This window comes from Terrapene carolina, unplaced genomic scaffold (genome assembly GCF_002925995.2).
Source record: "Terrapene carolina triunguis isolate 2854851 unplaced genomic scaffold, T_m_triunguis-2.0 Scaffold233, whole genome shotgun sequence".
NCBI classification, from domain to species: domain Eukaryota; kingdom Metazoa; phylum Chordata; order Testudines; family Emydidae; genus Terrapene; species Terrapene triunguis.
Window position 1 is genome coordinate 8,583,375 of NW_020664584.1, and position 13,508 is coordinate 8,596,882.

At 52.5% G+C, this 13,508-nt stretch overlaps 1 protein-coding gene across 1 annotated transcript in view; it reads left to right on the forward strand.

Moving 5' to 3' along the window:
- Positions 1–9,424: 9,424 nt before the first annotated feature.
- Positions 9,425–13,508, forward strand: part of NECAB3 (N-terminal EF-hand calcium binding protein 3) — a 127,056-nt gene continuing 122,972 nt past the window's right edge. Inside the window, exon 1 of the mRNA XM_026656823.2 lies at positions 9,425–9,615. Coding sequence (XP_026512608.1) covers positions 9,499–9,615 — 117 coding nt within the window. The 5' untranslated portion in view covers positions 9,425–9,498. The remainder of the gene's footprint in view (positions 9,616–13,508) is intronic.

Below are 13,508 nucleotides of genomic sequence, written 5' to 3' on the forward strand. Positions count from 1 at the left end.
TCCTAATGGTAAAACTGGAACAGCTGCTGTGAATCCAACAAACCCCAGCACTGGGACGAGGAACATATTCAAGGTGGGCGTTGTTCCCTGCACGTGAGTTCTGTTTGATATTGAAATAGCAACATGAGCACCCACCTAGGAGCAACTTAGAATGGGAGAGAAGCAGCGAGCCAGGCAGTACTAGGGGTCAGAGGTTGGTAAGTCCATCCTGTAAACTCACTGAGTGCGTAAAAGTGGAGAGCCAAAGAGGAAGGAATCAGGATGTGCTGGAGCCAAAGGAATTGTAGGTCAAGACCTTTGTTCTCCAGCGAGCTGGTTTCAGGCCTCAGGCATCTCCAATGAACATCACCATGTGTTACAGCTGCACCTCAGGCCACCCCTGGGAAAGTGAAGTCGCTGCACGGATTGACTCTGGCCATTCTTTCTCTGCTGTGCAGCGGCTTTCTGCTCCTTTCAGCTTAAAGCGTCGCTTTTGTTATGGCAACCGCAGGAGCAGCCACAACTCAGCCAGCCATGATTACATTTCCCCCCAGGAGCAATCATGCAGGTATGTCACTGTCAATCATCCTGATTAAAACCTTGACACTTCAATTCAACTCGCTCCTTGCTCACGGAGTAACGCGTCAGGAGAGCAGCGCTTTGCTCACTCTCCAATGGAATTGGGTACCATACGTCAGATGGAGACACCACACAGATAAAAGTTGTGTGAAAATCCAGATGGGGCTGGTGTGGGTTATATAAATCTTTGCTGGTCTAATTTGGGGCATGTAACAACAAAGGTGGGGTGGCTTAGACTAGTATTAGCTTAGACGTGTTTGGTCATAAACCATTGTCCAGTTTCAATGGCTTTGTACTTGAATTAAACTCTTGGGGCCGATTAAGTCCTTCGAGTGGGTTTTTACCTCTCCAGCTAAACAAATGAGAGCATGCTTGATAATAAAGTGTGAAAATCCACTGGGTGAGCCTGCCCATTAACAGTACAAGGAGCTCTGAGACAGCGCCTTGAATTCCTGTCTACACTCAGGGTATGTCTCCGCTGCACTTCAAGGTGAGATTGTAGCATGGGTAGATGCACCCGCGCTAGCATTGCTAAATATAACAGTGTAGACGCAGCAGCATGGGCTTCAACATGGGCTAGTAACACATGTATATACCCAGGGGCCTGGTGCGCTTGTACAGTCCATACTGAAGCCTGTGCAGTTACATCGACACCATTTCTTTCAGTAATGCTAGCGCAGATAAAGCTAGCATGGGTGTGTCCACCTGAGCTGCACGAACACCTTGAATTGCAGTGTAGACATACCCTTGGAAAACAAACTATTGCTAACTGTGGGTTTTAGCCATGGGTTCTTCTGAATTAGTATTGAAAATGGCATATGTGCTAGCTGGGAGAATGTGTGCACTGTTTTCTTAAATCTATAGCAGGAAACTAGGCGGGTAGAGGGGAGCTGGAGTTTCTAGGCAGAAACTCTGCAGTGATGCAGGGGAGAGATAGAACTGCCTTAGGGATGGCACGGCAGACTGCTTGCTTTACTTTCATAAGGTTTCTTGTTCGTTTAGAAGGAAGTGGCGCTCTGATTCATTGGCATTGTTATATGGCAAAACACAACTGCAAACACTAGCCAAAGCTGAGGACCCTGGGCCGGATCTTAGTTTCCTTTCTGGTCCCTGACTCTGTATAGGCTCCTGAAAGCTGCTAAGAGAAGAATACAACCCAAGATGTCATATTAGTTCTGAGCCATAGCGGAACCCCCACATCAGTCACTAGAGTAAACTCAGCTCAGCTGTGTCTGGGTTCACAGGCAAGAATAAAGCTGCTGTAGAGATAAATTTCCAGCCATACTTGACCATAGCACTTCCTAACCCACTCCATTTCCTGGCCTCTGGTGCAGGGGGTGTGGCCATGGGAAAGGGGTGTGTGGTCACGGTGTCCTTTAGCCATCGATCAACAGCTATGGCCTCTTGGTCTCCTACATAGCTGATGTTATTTAGAGCAGCCCTGAAGTGGCTCTGTTTTATGGAGTGGACTAGCCTGGCAGACAAATAGGGTGGCTTACAGATACATTTGCATCCCCACTCCTGAAATGTGACAAGCCCAGCTTGACTGTAGCTCAGGACCTGGGCGGGTGTAAATAAGGCTAGCACCTGACACACTAGCTAAAATAAAATCCCCAAAGCTCATGCATAAACTGACCACCACCCAGGGTCAGGAAGGAATCTCCCTCCATAGTACAGTACAGAATTGTGTACAACAGACCAAGTTCACTGTGGACTGAATTCTGAGCTCATTTACATGCTGCGCAACCACGCTGAATTCGATCGTGTTGCAACTGGGAGGAGGCAGCAGGAAGACAGTTTGTGTGCACATGGCTTGACCACTAGCTGGAAATAGTTCTCTTCAGAAAGAGCCGGTTTGATTTTCGAGCCATGGAGTCCTCTCAGGTTATTACCCAGCATGCAGCACAGAAAACAAAGAGCGGTGATTCCAGAGGAAGGAGCTCAGCACTGGTATTAAGGGGCTTGTGTAAAAAACATTTGCTCTCCCAGCACGAGAGGGGATCCCACTCAAGACTGGCTGCCAGGCAAAGCAGCTCTCTGTCCTCCAGGCCAGTGCAAAGAGAGACCAGGGGAAGCAGACAGATTAGGGGAGAGTTCTGTGTTATGCTTTTCCTTATCATTTCACTCAGTGTCCCAGAGCATTGTGTTCTGGCTTGTTTGAAACAGGCTGCTTGTGTCACTGCAGACATTCGCTCCCAAGAGGAGAAGTCTCCAGCAGGGTCCAAGCCGGTAGGGACCTGCTGAAGGAGCCCCAGTGAGAAGCAGAGGTGCTGAAGCCAATGGAGTTGTGGGGCTTCCCCCTTGAGCACAGTGCAGACATAGGGCTTATTGCTGAGAAGGGCACAGTCCCAGACAGACAGCTTAGCACACGCTGCACCATTGTGATGGGAAGATGAAGCTTGAAGGGGTGAAACGAACGAGCTGTGATTCCAGGGTGAGGAGCCCCATTCCCTGGGAAGATATTGGAATTCAGAACCTGCGTCAAGATGAATGTTCAATAGTAACAACAGTAATGTTAGATTGAGCCCCCCGGGGACTGGGCCAGCTGGAGCGGGGAGTGGGGCTTGGACTGTGATTGTGAGGTCAGTGGAAATGCAGCGGCCCCATTGGTCAGCTGTTCAGAGCAGTGGGCTGATCAATGGGGTGTCACCATGCTGATGCTCTCATCTCTCCGTGGTTCTGTTGGGATCAATCCCTGCCCCTCAGGCTCAGCGTTCCAGGCTGCCCCAAGGAGAGGCTCAGCCAGCAAGGACACAGAAACAGTGACAGGGAATGGGGACCGTGGGCAAAGCACAGCCCCTCCCGCTGGCGAGTGCAGGCAGAGTCTCTGGACCGGACTGATAAGGGGGTATGGAGGTGACTGTCCATTCTGCGGCTCTCCTAGGCTCACTCCCTTTGTGGGGGTGTTATCAGAGATGGGGCTGAGGTGCAGAATTCAGATCTGCGTTCAGATTTCTCACACCCCGATGGGACGGGGGGTGGGGGGGTTGGCTCTGGGGTTTTGGTTTAGCTATTTGTAGAGAGAGAAAAAGAGAGGGGTGGAGAGGGACAGAGGGAGCTAAACCTAGACATGGCAATGAAGAAAAGCCCCAGGGGTGGAGGGGACCTTGTTCCACTCACTCTCCCATTCAGAAGCCATTTTTCCCTTTTCAGTACCTCAGGTGTCTGGGCCCAAACTTTTCCTGCGAAGAATAATAAGATGATCCAGTGGGGAGTTCCTGAATCCCCCCCGTGACTTTGGCAAACTCCGGTTGTGGAAAGAGAAGACACAGAGTGCAAATGGAAAGGCAAGGCCTGAGTCCGTATCGAGTTTGTTGGACTGATGAGCTCGACCTTTTGGCTTGAGGCGAGAGTTCAGCAGAAGTGCAGGAATGTCCCTGGGCAGGAGCAGTCCCAACAGGGTGCGCAGGTGGGCATGGCAGCTCTGGGGTAGCCCACTGGGGATGGCACCACCTGGCCATTGCTGTCTCTCCAGTGACGAAGGGGAGACCCAGTCAATGCCCGGAGGAGCTGGACACGCTTGTTATAATTGTGTATTTTGTTTCCACAGGTCGAACAGTGCCCCAGCATCCTTAGTCCATGCAGACAGGGAGTGGGAGAAGAAAGAGAGAGAGAGGTTGGAGCCCATCAGCCAAGCCCAGCAGAGCCCCCGTGAACAGTGCAACGTGGTTTGTTCTCACACAGATTCGCACGAATGGGATTTTCCTGCACGTGTCTCTTGCCTTATTCACTCTGTGAGCTGTTTGGAGTGGGGATGTGTCGGAGTTGTGTTTTGTCAGCGCACAGCACATTCACGGCACTAACCTCATGTCTGATACTAACCCCACCCCTGACCTGCACCCTGACTCAGTGCCATGCAGACCACAAACCCTTCCCTTCCACTTGCCACCTTCCCTCCCTTCTAGGCCATGGAGAGAACAGGAAGCTATGTTTTCCCTTCAATATGTTCATCACACTGGCAGCTCTGCATTAAGACAATGACTATAATCAATCTCATGCTTCAAGGCTTCCACCAGTCATCTGCAGGGGTCAGGAAGGAAGTTTTTGCCTCCTGATGCATAGTTGGCCAGATGTATTATGGGTTTTTTTCACCTTTCTCTGAAGCAGGGGTGGGCAATAATTTTCACAAAGGGGCCACTGCATGAATTTTGGTAAGTTGTCACGTGCCGCACATTTCTACTATATTAATGAAGGGGGTGCAGGGTCTGGGAGGGAGTTTGGGTGCAGGAGGGGGTTCTAACCTGGGGCAGGGGGTTGGGGTGCAGGATGGGGTGTAAGGTGCAGGCTCTGGCTGCAAGGCGCTTACCACAGGTGGCTCCCGGCCGGCGGCACAGCAGGGCTCAGGCAGGCTGCCTGCATGCCATGGCCCCATGCTGCTCCCGGAAGCGGCTGCGGCTGCGGCTGCGGCCGGCTGCTGCTGGCATGTCTCTGCGCGCCCCTTGGGGGCACGGGGGCAGCAGGTCTCCGTGCGCTGCCTGCAACTGCAAGCACTGCTCCCATTGGCCGGTTTCACGTGGGGCTGCCTCCCCTCCCGCCAGGGGCATGCAGAGACATGCCAGCAGCAGCTGGCCCTTCTGGGAGTGATGTGGGGCCTTCCTGAGCATCCCGTTGCACCGCGGGACTTTTAGTGGCCCGGAGATCGCGAGGGGGCAGCCAAAGAGCCTGGCGGGGCACACAGAAATGTTAGATGGGCTGGATCAGGCCCGCTGGCCGTATTTTGCCCACCCCTGCTCTGAAGCATCAGGTATTGGCCACAGCTGAAGGCAGGACACTGGAGAAGATGACCCAAAGCTCTGAGGTGGTACAGTGAATCCCCTCTTCCCAGGCGCTTAGCTGGTGAGTCTTGCTCACATATTCAGGGTCAAACTGATCGCCAGATTTGTGGTTGGAAAGGAATTTCCCCCAGGTCAGATTGGCAGAGATCTTGGGGTTTTTCTCCTTCCTCTGCAGCATGGAGCAGGGATCACCTGCTGGGACCATCTGGGCATATCCCACCTAATCATCTGCCTGCCACTGCAGGGGTCTCAGGCATTGGGGGCACCACTGTCTCTCCTGTTCTCTGCCTGCCGCACACGACAGCTTGTCTCCTGAGGTCTGAAACGTGGACAAGATATTTGGCTGTGGTTTGGTCAGATAACTCAGATTTTATCTTTTATCTTTAGTTATTTGTAACCAGGGCACGGCAAGGGAGAGTGACCCAGTGAGTCAGTGACAGAGCTGGAAATACAGCCGAGGAGCCCCAACTCTGACAGGCCCCAGACCTTAGGGCTAGAGCATTGTCACCAGCAGATTGATGCCAATCTTTGGGATCAAGAGAGGAGAAGGCCAATGGTGCTGGCAGCAGGCGAGAGAGAGCAGGAGGAGTCAGTGCAGTGGCTGTTCCAGGGGCAGAGAGAGGAGGGGGAGCGAGAGCAGTACCATGAAAAAAAACGGGCACAAAACTCAAAGGGGGGGAGTCCCATGAGGGGGCAATCACAACTGCAGCCCGGCTGTGAAATGGCCCCCTTGGTGCCCTGAGGAGGGAGGGACAGACACTGGTCACTGGGAATGTGGGCAACTCTGGGTACGTTACCAGTGGGGGAGGAAGCGTTGGCCCTTCCTCCCTGCTAGCTCCCCTCAGGGGGAGCGCTGGAGGCCTGAGCGAGGGGGACAGGGGCAAAGTGTCTACACCGGTTAGAGAAGGGCTGTTATAAAGGTACCGAACATCCACTGAGGCCCATGGCAGATGTGGGTCGGGGCCAGGGATAGGAGGTCTGAGCTAGGGGTGCAGACGGGACCATCGGAGACTCAGTCTTGGAGCTGCAGAGTCGTCTCCTCCTCGAGCAAAATGGAGGCCCAGGACCTCTCCCTGAGAAGGGTCCATGCCCAGAAAGATTGCAACAAGGCAGGGTGGGATGCGGGGGGACCCGACAGCTGCCCAGCCACCCTGCTTCAGCTGTATTCTTTCTTGGTTTCTCTCCCTGGCCAACTAATTCTTTCATTTTTTGATCCTTGGTGGTACAGCATCACCAGGAGATACATGCATCGGACTATCCCACTGCTCCATGGCTAGAGCACTGCTTTGAGAGGTGGAAAATCCCTCTGCAAATCCTTTCTCACCCTCAGGCAATAGGGGAATAGAACCTGGGGCTCCCACATCCCCAATGAGTGTGTTGTCCACTGGGAACTGCCTGCAACTGCTGCTGTTTTGTGTGGAGTGAGGCAGGTGCCAAACTCGTTCTCCCGAGTGACACAGGTACCTGAGCCGCCTGCCTCCGGGGGGGCTCCTGGCTGTGGATCACTAGCAGAGATCAGCCCCTCCCTGCAGCCCTGACTTAGACTCCAAGAGAGGAGCAGGATTTATGACTCACCCCTGGCATTGGCATCTCCCATTTGCTAGCTGAGGTGGCTCCCTGGCTTTTGTGGGTGGCGTTCTAAGGCGCCTCTGTCACAGAGTGTGGGGGAGTCAGGGCCCTGCACCCCCTACTTCCTGTGATTCACCGTGAGTCTCAGCCAGCCAGTAAAACAGAAGGTTTATTTGTCGACAGGAACACAGTCCCAAGCAGGGCTTGTAAGTACAACCAGGACCCCTCAGCCAGGTCCCTCTGGGGGGCAAGGATCTTAGACCCCAGACTTGGGTTCCTGCCTCTTCCAAGCAGCCCAAAACTGAAACAAAAAAAAATCCCTCCAGCAGGCTCTCTCCCTTTGTCCAGTTTCCCAGGCAAAGGTGTTGACTCTCCCCCCCCCCCCCCGGTTCCCCGCCCCCGCCCTGTCCTTCACCCCACGTCCTCCCCTGCCCTCCCATCCCCCATGCAGACAGTTCCAGCAAAACTAAACGACATTCCCAGGTCAATCTACCCCGCTCCCTACTGTGTCACAGCCTCTCCCCATTCATTGTATAGGGAGCCTGGGTGCCTAACTCAGGCTCTGTGGCTCGCAGTGATGTTCCTGTGATTTTCTAGGGGCCTAAAATGTAGGTGTTGCCATGCTCAGCATCGCAATACCTCAGTGTCTTGTAGATCCAGGTCTCAGATACTATAGTGATGCGCGCCATAGAAAACCCAGGCGGAAATTAATAACTGTCTTCAGAGCAGGGTTTGAACAGTGTGCAGTAAATAATGCCTCTGGTTACACACTGAACAATGAAGATAGAATAGTGAGTAGCAGCTCATTCAGGGAACACTTTTCACCCCATGGACTGAGTGTGGAAAAATATAACTTGGGACCATGTAACTAAAGACTGGCTCATCATGTATATACACAAAGGGGCTTAATTAAGGTTGCACAGGAAAATCTTAATTCTGGAATTTCCTACCTTTTGGGAACTTGACTTTGCAACCTTAATAAAGTTCTTTTAAAGTAGTTAATGTTTTTGGGGTGTGTAATAATTTATACAAACTAGGTGGAGACTTGTGGGGCTCTGCCCCTGTGAGGGGGAGGAGAAGCACGAATGATGGGGGCAGAGTTAAGGCTGGGGCGGATTTTCAGGTCTCCTGAGGTTTGCACTAACTGTTCATTTTCCCATTTGCCAATTGTTTGGCATTTTAACACCACTCTTTGGAATGCGTTGGTTTATTTCCACCTCACCTTTCTCTCAAACTTGGTTTTTATTTGGGAGCTCTACTTAGAGCTTGGTTTTGCTGCTGAAGGGGGGCTGGTGCAGGGGGCTTTCTGACTGCAGGTTAGGCTGCCCTTTGCAGCCCTCACTCTGTGCAGGCTTTTTCCTATGTTTAGTGAAACAAAGTGAAGGATTCTTTGAAACAAGTCCAAGTGAGAACTGGGATTGTTTAGTCTGCAGAAGAGAAGAGTGAGGGGGGATTTGATAGCAGCCTTCAACTATCTGAAGGGGGTTCCAAAGAGGATGGAGCTTGGCTGTTCTCAGTGGTAGCAGATGACAGAACAAGGAGTAATGGTCTCAAGTTGCAGTGGGGGAGGTCTAGGTTGGATATTAGGAAAAACTTTTTCACTAGGAGGGTGGTGAAGCACTGGAATGGGTTACCTAGGGAAGTGGTGGAATCTCCTTCCTTAGAGGTTTTTAAGGTCAGGCTTGACAAAGCCCTGGCTGGGATGATTTAGTTGGGGATTGGTCCTGCTTTGAGCAGGGGGTTGGACTAGATACCTCCTGAGGTCCCTTCCAACCCTGATATTCTATGGTTATTTAGTGCAACATACATAGCTGCCAAATCCCTGCCGCTTTATAAAAACGGCCTAGTGCCCATGTCTTAGGAGGAACTTAGGATCATTCCAGCAAAGGTGCTGAAGGAGAGATGGCAGGTCCAAGGCGCAGGTCTTTTGCAGAAGCTATAGGAGTTGGTTGCATCTGGCCTTAGACGTTTCAGGTATTTAATACAAGATTTGGGGTCCCGCCCCCAGCCGCTCTTGCCCAGTAGCTTGTGATCGCCCTGGTGCCGGTGTTTAGTCTGCAAACGGTTTCTCTGCTTGACCGTGGGGGCGGGGGTCCTGGCCCTGCCGGGCCAGCTCGCTGCCCAGTCTGTCGGTTGTTTTCTGTTCCCGCACCACCCGGCGGGGTGTTTAGTGCCCGTGCTAAGGCAGTGACTAGCCGGGGCCTGCTCCGTGGCGAGCCCCTCTGACCCCCGCGGCACTCCGGGGAAGGACGGGCTCCCCACTGAAGGCAGAGGTTCCGCGGGGAGCCTGGCAGAAGCCCGCAGCCAGGGGCTCCCGGCGAGCGGAGAACGGCGCGCCGCGGCGCGGAGTATGTAGCGGCGCCCCGCGGGCTGGCGTGACAGATCCCCGCTCACGTCCAATCAGGCAGGCGTGGAGGCGGGCGGGGAAAGTTGCCCGCTGGAGGCTGGCAGCGGCCGGAGCATCTGGGAGCGCGAGGGAGTTGCTGAGCCCAGCTCCAGCGCAGCAGCCCCGGGGCCAGCCGCCGGAGACTCCCGGGCGCCTTCCTGCCCAAGGGGACATCGCCGGCTCCAGCCCCCGCTGGAGCGGCTGGAGGAGATGCTGGCCTGTGCGGAGATGCTGGCAATGTGCCTGCTGTCTGCCAAGCCCGCCCCCCGCCCCTGCGCCGGGCAACCCCCGCAGCCCCGCGGCCAGGGGCTCGCCCTCTTCCACGATGTAAGTAGGCGCGGGGCGCGTTCCCCCTGTGCGTGAAGCGGGGCGAGCCGGCGAGCAGCGTAACGGTCCCTTCCCGCGACTCCCAGTTCCAGGGGGCTCAAGCCCAGGCTAGCCGGAGCCGGCGGCTGGCTGTGTGCGCTGGGCTGGGGGCTGGCTGGATCCCACAAGGCAGGTAGAACGCACCGTAATGGAGACTTCTGGCCGGGGCTGCACCCTGGGGGGAAGGATGCTGTTCTAGCTGCTGTGACCCGTGTGTGTGTGTCCGCACACACCCACCGTGATGCGCACGGTCAACTACCTGTGACCAAGGGGCACCTGCAAAATCTGCCTTCAAGCAGGCAGTGATGTGGGCAGAACAGGTGTGTGAGTACAAAGGACAGAGAATTGTGTCTTTGCAGCCCCACGTTTTGCATCCATGATCGAGGTGCCCGGGGTTGAAAATTTGTCCATAATGTGGAGTGCCATCATTTGGACTGGGAAAGGGTGGGAAAATCCTTGCTTTCTCCTACGGAGCAATGTGCAGTTCCTAGCATTGTTCCCTAACAATACACACGCCTATTTCATTTCCCAACTTTGTAAAATGCTACTAACTCATCCATTTGGGGTCAAGCTTTTGGGGGTTTGTTTTTCTTCATTGTCATGCAAGGAAAATAGTACGTGTTTCTTTTTCAATCAGTAGCCTGGGGAGGAGGGAAGCAGATTTTGGTTTTTGGGCTGGTCAATTTTCGTGGCCAGTTTGAAAGCTTAAGCCCCTAACTGAATTATGTAATGTAACGAAACTTACAGCTTCTGCGGCGGTAAAAGTCACCCGAGCATGGTTTAAAATCTCAGCCGGGAAATCTATGTTAACAACGGTTTATTGTAGCTGGCAGTCACACACTTAATGTGGGTGATGAAGGGTTTTCTAGTCCAGCTCCAAAGATGACTGCCAGCTGGGAAACATCTGGAAGTGTCTTTGCTTGTAATGTGCTGTATTTACTGCAGAGTTGTGGGTATTGCCTGATCATTGTGTTCACTGCCTCTCTCTTCGAAACTAAGCGTTAAAAGCAGCTTTGAAGTAACGCTCTGACTTAAGGCTTCCAGCCCTCCAATGCTAGGAGCTGGTTAAGAACAGCTGCCCGTGCTTCCTGCAGCTGTAGGTGCAGTGGAGAACTTTCCGTTGGTCTCTTTCATCTTGAAATTCAAAGCAAACAGCCCATTGTGCTTGATGCTCTGCTCCCCTGAGTGTATCGGAGAGACATTAACGGAAACCCCTGTGGCTAATTGTACAAAGGTGAATTGTATGAAATGTTTATGAAGCCAGATGCTGGGGTCTGTTGGTGCCTCTGGCTCATTGTGAGAGGTCTCCATACCCTCACACCCAGGCTTTGCCAGTTCAGCCTCTATTGCACACAAGAGTGAAAGCCTTAGGAACAAACAGCCAATTGGCTATTGTTTCTTTTGGCTCATGGATCTTAGTCGTCAATCCTTTCTCTCGAATTGCGTATGCTGTGCAATTGCTTCCTACTTAGACAGTAGCTTGGAGCCGTGGAAACCACTGCCCAAGGCACTGTCTCCTCCAGAGGGTCTGACGGGTACCCCCAGAGTCAAATGTGCCCAGCTGACTCTTAGAACGTGGCCTCCTGCTGCCCACTGCCTGTGGCTACAGGGTCACCCGCTGTCACCAACAAGAGACATCGATCTGGAAGATGTAACTGAAGTACCAGCCCCGGTTATGGGTGTGGATTGATTTTTTCATTTTCAAACAAGCAGCATTTCAGCTCCTGGCTCGTTGCCTGGCTGTCAAAGTGCTAGTCACTCCTGTTTCACGCAGAGGCCACCTCTCTCCTCCTCCCCTCTCCGCGCAAGTGAGGTGCCCTTCCTAGGACTGAAATCAAGCTGGTGGTGGGGTGGCCCAGTAGCTAGGGGGAGGCTTTGATGCTGACAGATGGAAATGAAATGGAAGCTTTGGCCCTTCCCTGAGGCATTAGAACAGGGGTTCTCAAACTTGGGGTCGTGACTCCTCAGGGGGTCGTGAGGTCATTACATGGGGGGTCGCAAGCTGTCAACCTCCACTTCAAACCCCGCTTGCCACCAGCATTTATAATGGTGTTAAATACTGTATATTAAAAAGGGTGTTTAATTTATTATGGGGGTCGCACTGAGAGGCTTGCAATGTGAAAGGGGTCGCCAGTAAAAAAAGTTTGAGACCCACTGCATTAGAACAATTTATAGCCAAGGTAACCACCAGGACAGAGTCCAACAGGAGGAGCATGACTTGCAGGTCCTTGGAGCACTGGTGGGGCTGGAGCATAGTTAATCAGCGTGGCTCAGTCAGAACTAGTGACGTCTGACCAAATAAATTGTTCCTGTTTGCACCAATCAATAAATCTGCAGGATTTTGCTTTGAAAACTCTAAACTGAGCATAGACAGGGCTGAGGATGTGTTATTACAGTGGGAGCAGTGTCAGCATGTCTGTTGTGACAGGAGCAGCCAGTAGCGGCTCCAGGCACCAACACTCCAAGCGCGTGCTTGGGGTGGCAAGCCGCGGGGGGCGCCCTGCCGGTCCCTGCGAGGGCGGCAGTCAGGCAGCCTTCAGCGGCTTGCCTGCGGGAGATCCGCTGGTCCCGCGGATTCGGCAGCAATTCGGCGGTGGGTACGCCGAATCCGCAGGACCGGGGACCTCCCGCAGGCAAGCCGCCGAAGGCAGCCTGCCTGCATGCTTGGGGCGGCAAAAAAAGCTAGAGCCGCCCCTGGGAGCAGCTAAGTTTCTGTCTAAGAGTGGAGTAGACATTTGGGCTGAGATTTGCAATGGACCCAAATCCCAGGTCAGTAGGAGCTGAGTGCCCGATTCTCAAGGTTTCTTTGCAAATTCCAGCCTTTGCAGTTGATTTGCAATGTTAGGTGTTTGCAGCTGCACACATATATTTGCAGGTGTCTAAATTCTCATGTCAGGTGACACACGTGGGAGGTAGGTGCTCAGGTACCCTTGAGATGGGCACAGTGTAAAAGCCTTTATAGAATCACACGAGTTAAGCATATGCAAATACCTGCATGTAACTGTCCATGCTGAACTTTGAAAATCTGGCCCTATTTCAGAGAGAAATAAAGTGGCAGAGAGCAGTAGACAGCAGTCCTGCCAGTCCCAAGTGTTTAAAAATAATCACAAGTCAGGCCTCCAAATATCATATGTAAATAATTATAATAAATATTGGGTCATTTTTAGTTTGTATTCTGGTTTCAGATACATTAGGGATCATGTTTTCAAGCTTTTCTCTGCAACAACATGGGCAAGAAACTCACTTTAAAAAAGAGCTGAGATTCTCATGTATTCACATGACTCCAGAAGTGGGGGCTTTAAGGAAAGCACCAAATAGTGTGAGACTCATGATAAAATTGTGAGAATTGTCAAGTGCAACTGTTTAAGTGACACCCATTAGTGCTTGTCTAATTTAAGTGCTAAAATATTTTACATGCTGTCTGTTTTATCTGCTGGAATTACACACCCTATTCTAAACATGTCATGAACCAGTTGAAGTCAATCCTATTTGCTCAGGTAGGGGTGTCTGATAGACACCTCAAAGACCAGGTGTGGCCCAGCGACTTCTAGAATACCATCCATGGCTCTCTTTAATACAAAGGTCCTGTAATGGACATGGCAGATCCCAGCATGCAATGCTCAATCTTGATCTCATTAGCAAGGGTGCTCAGCTCAAGGTGGAGCATTGCATGCTGGGAAGCGTAGTCTCCAAGGGAAGCAATTTAGGTGTGCCTCCGAGACTGAAGTCTGGGTACCCTTTGCTAGACCAAGAGCATCTGGGCAGCTTTTAGGGTGAAATCTGCAGTTCCTGTGCAAAGCACAAGTAAACTTGGGTTGCATGGGGGATGCCATCCTCCCTTCACCCACACAGGG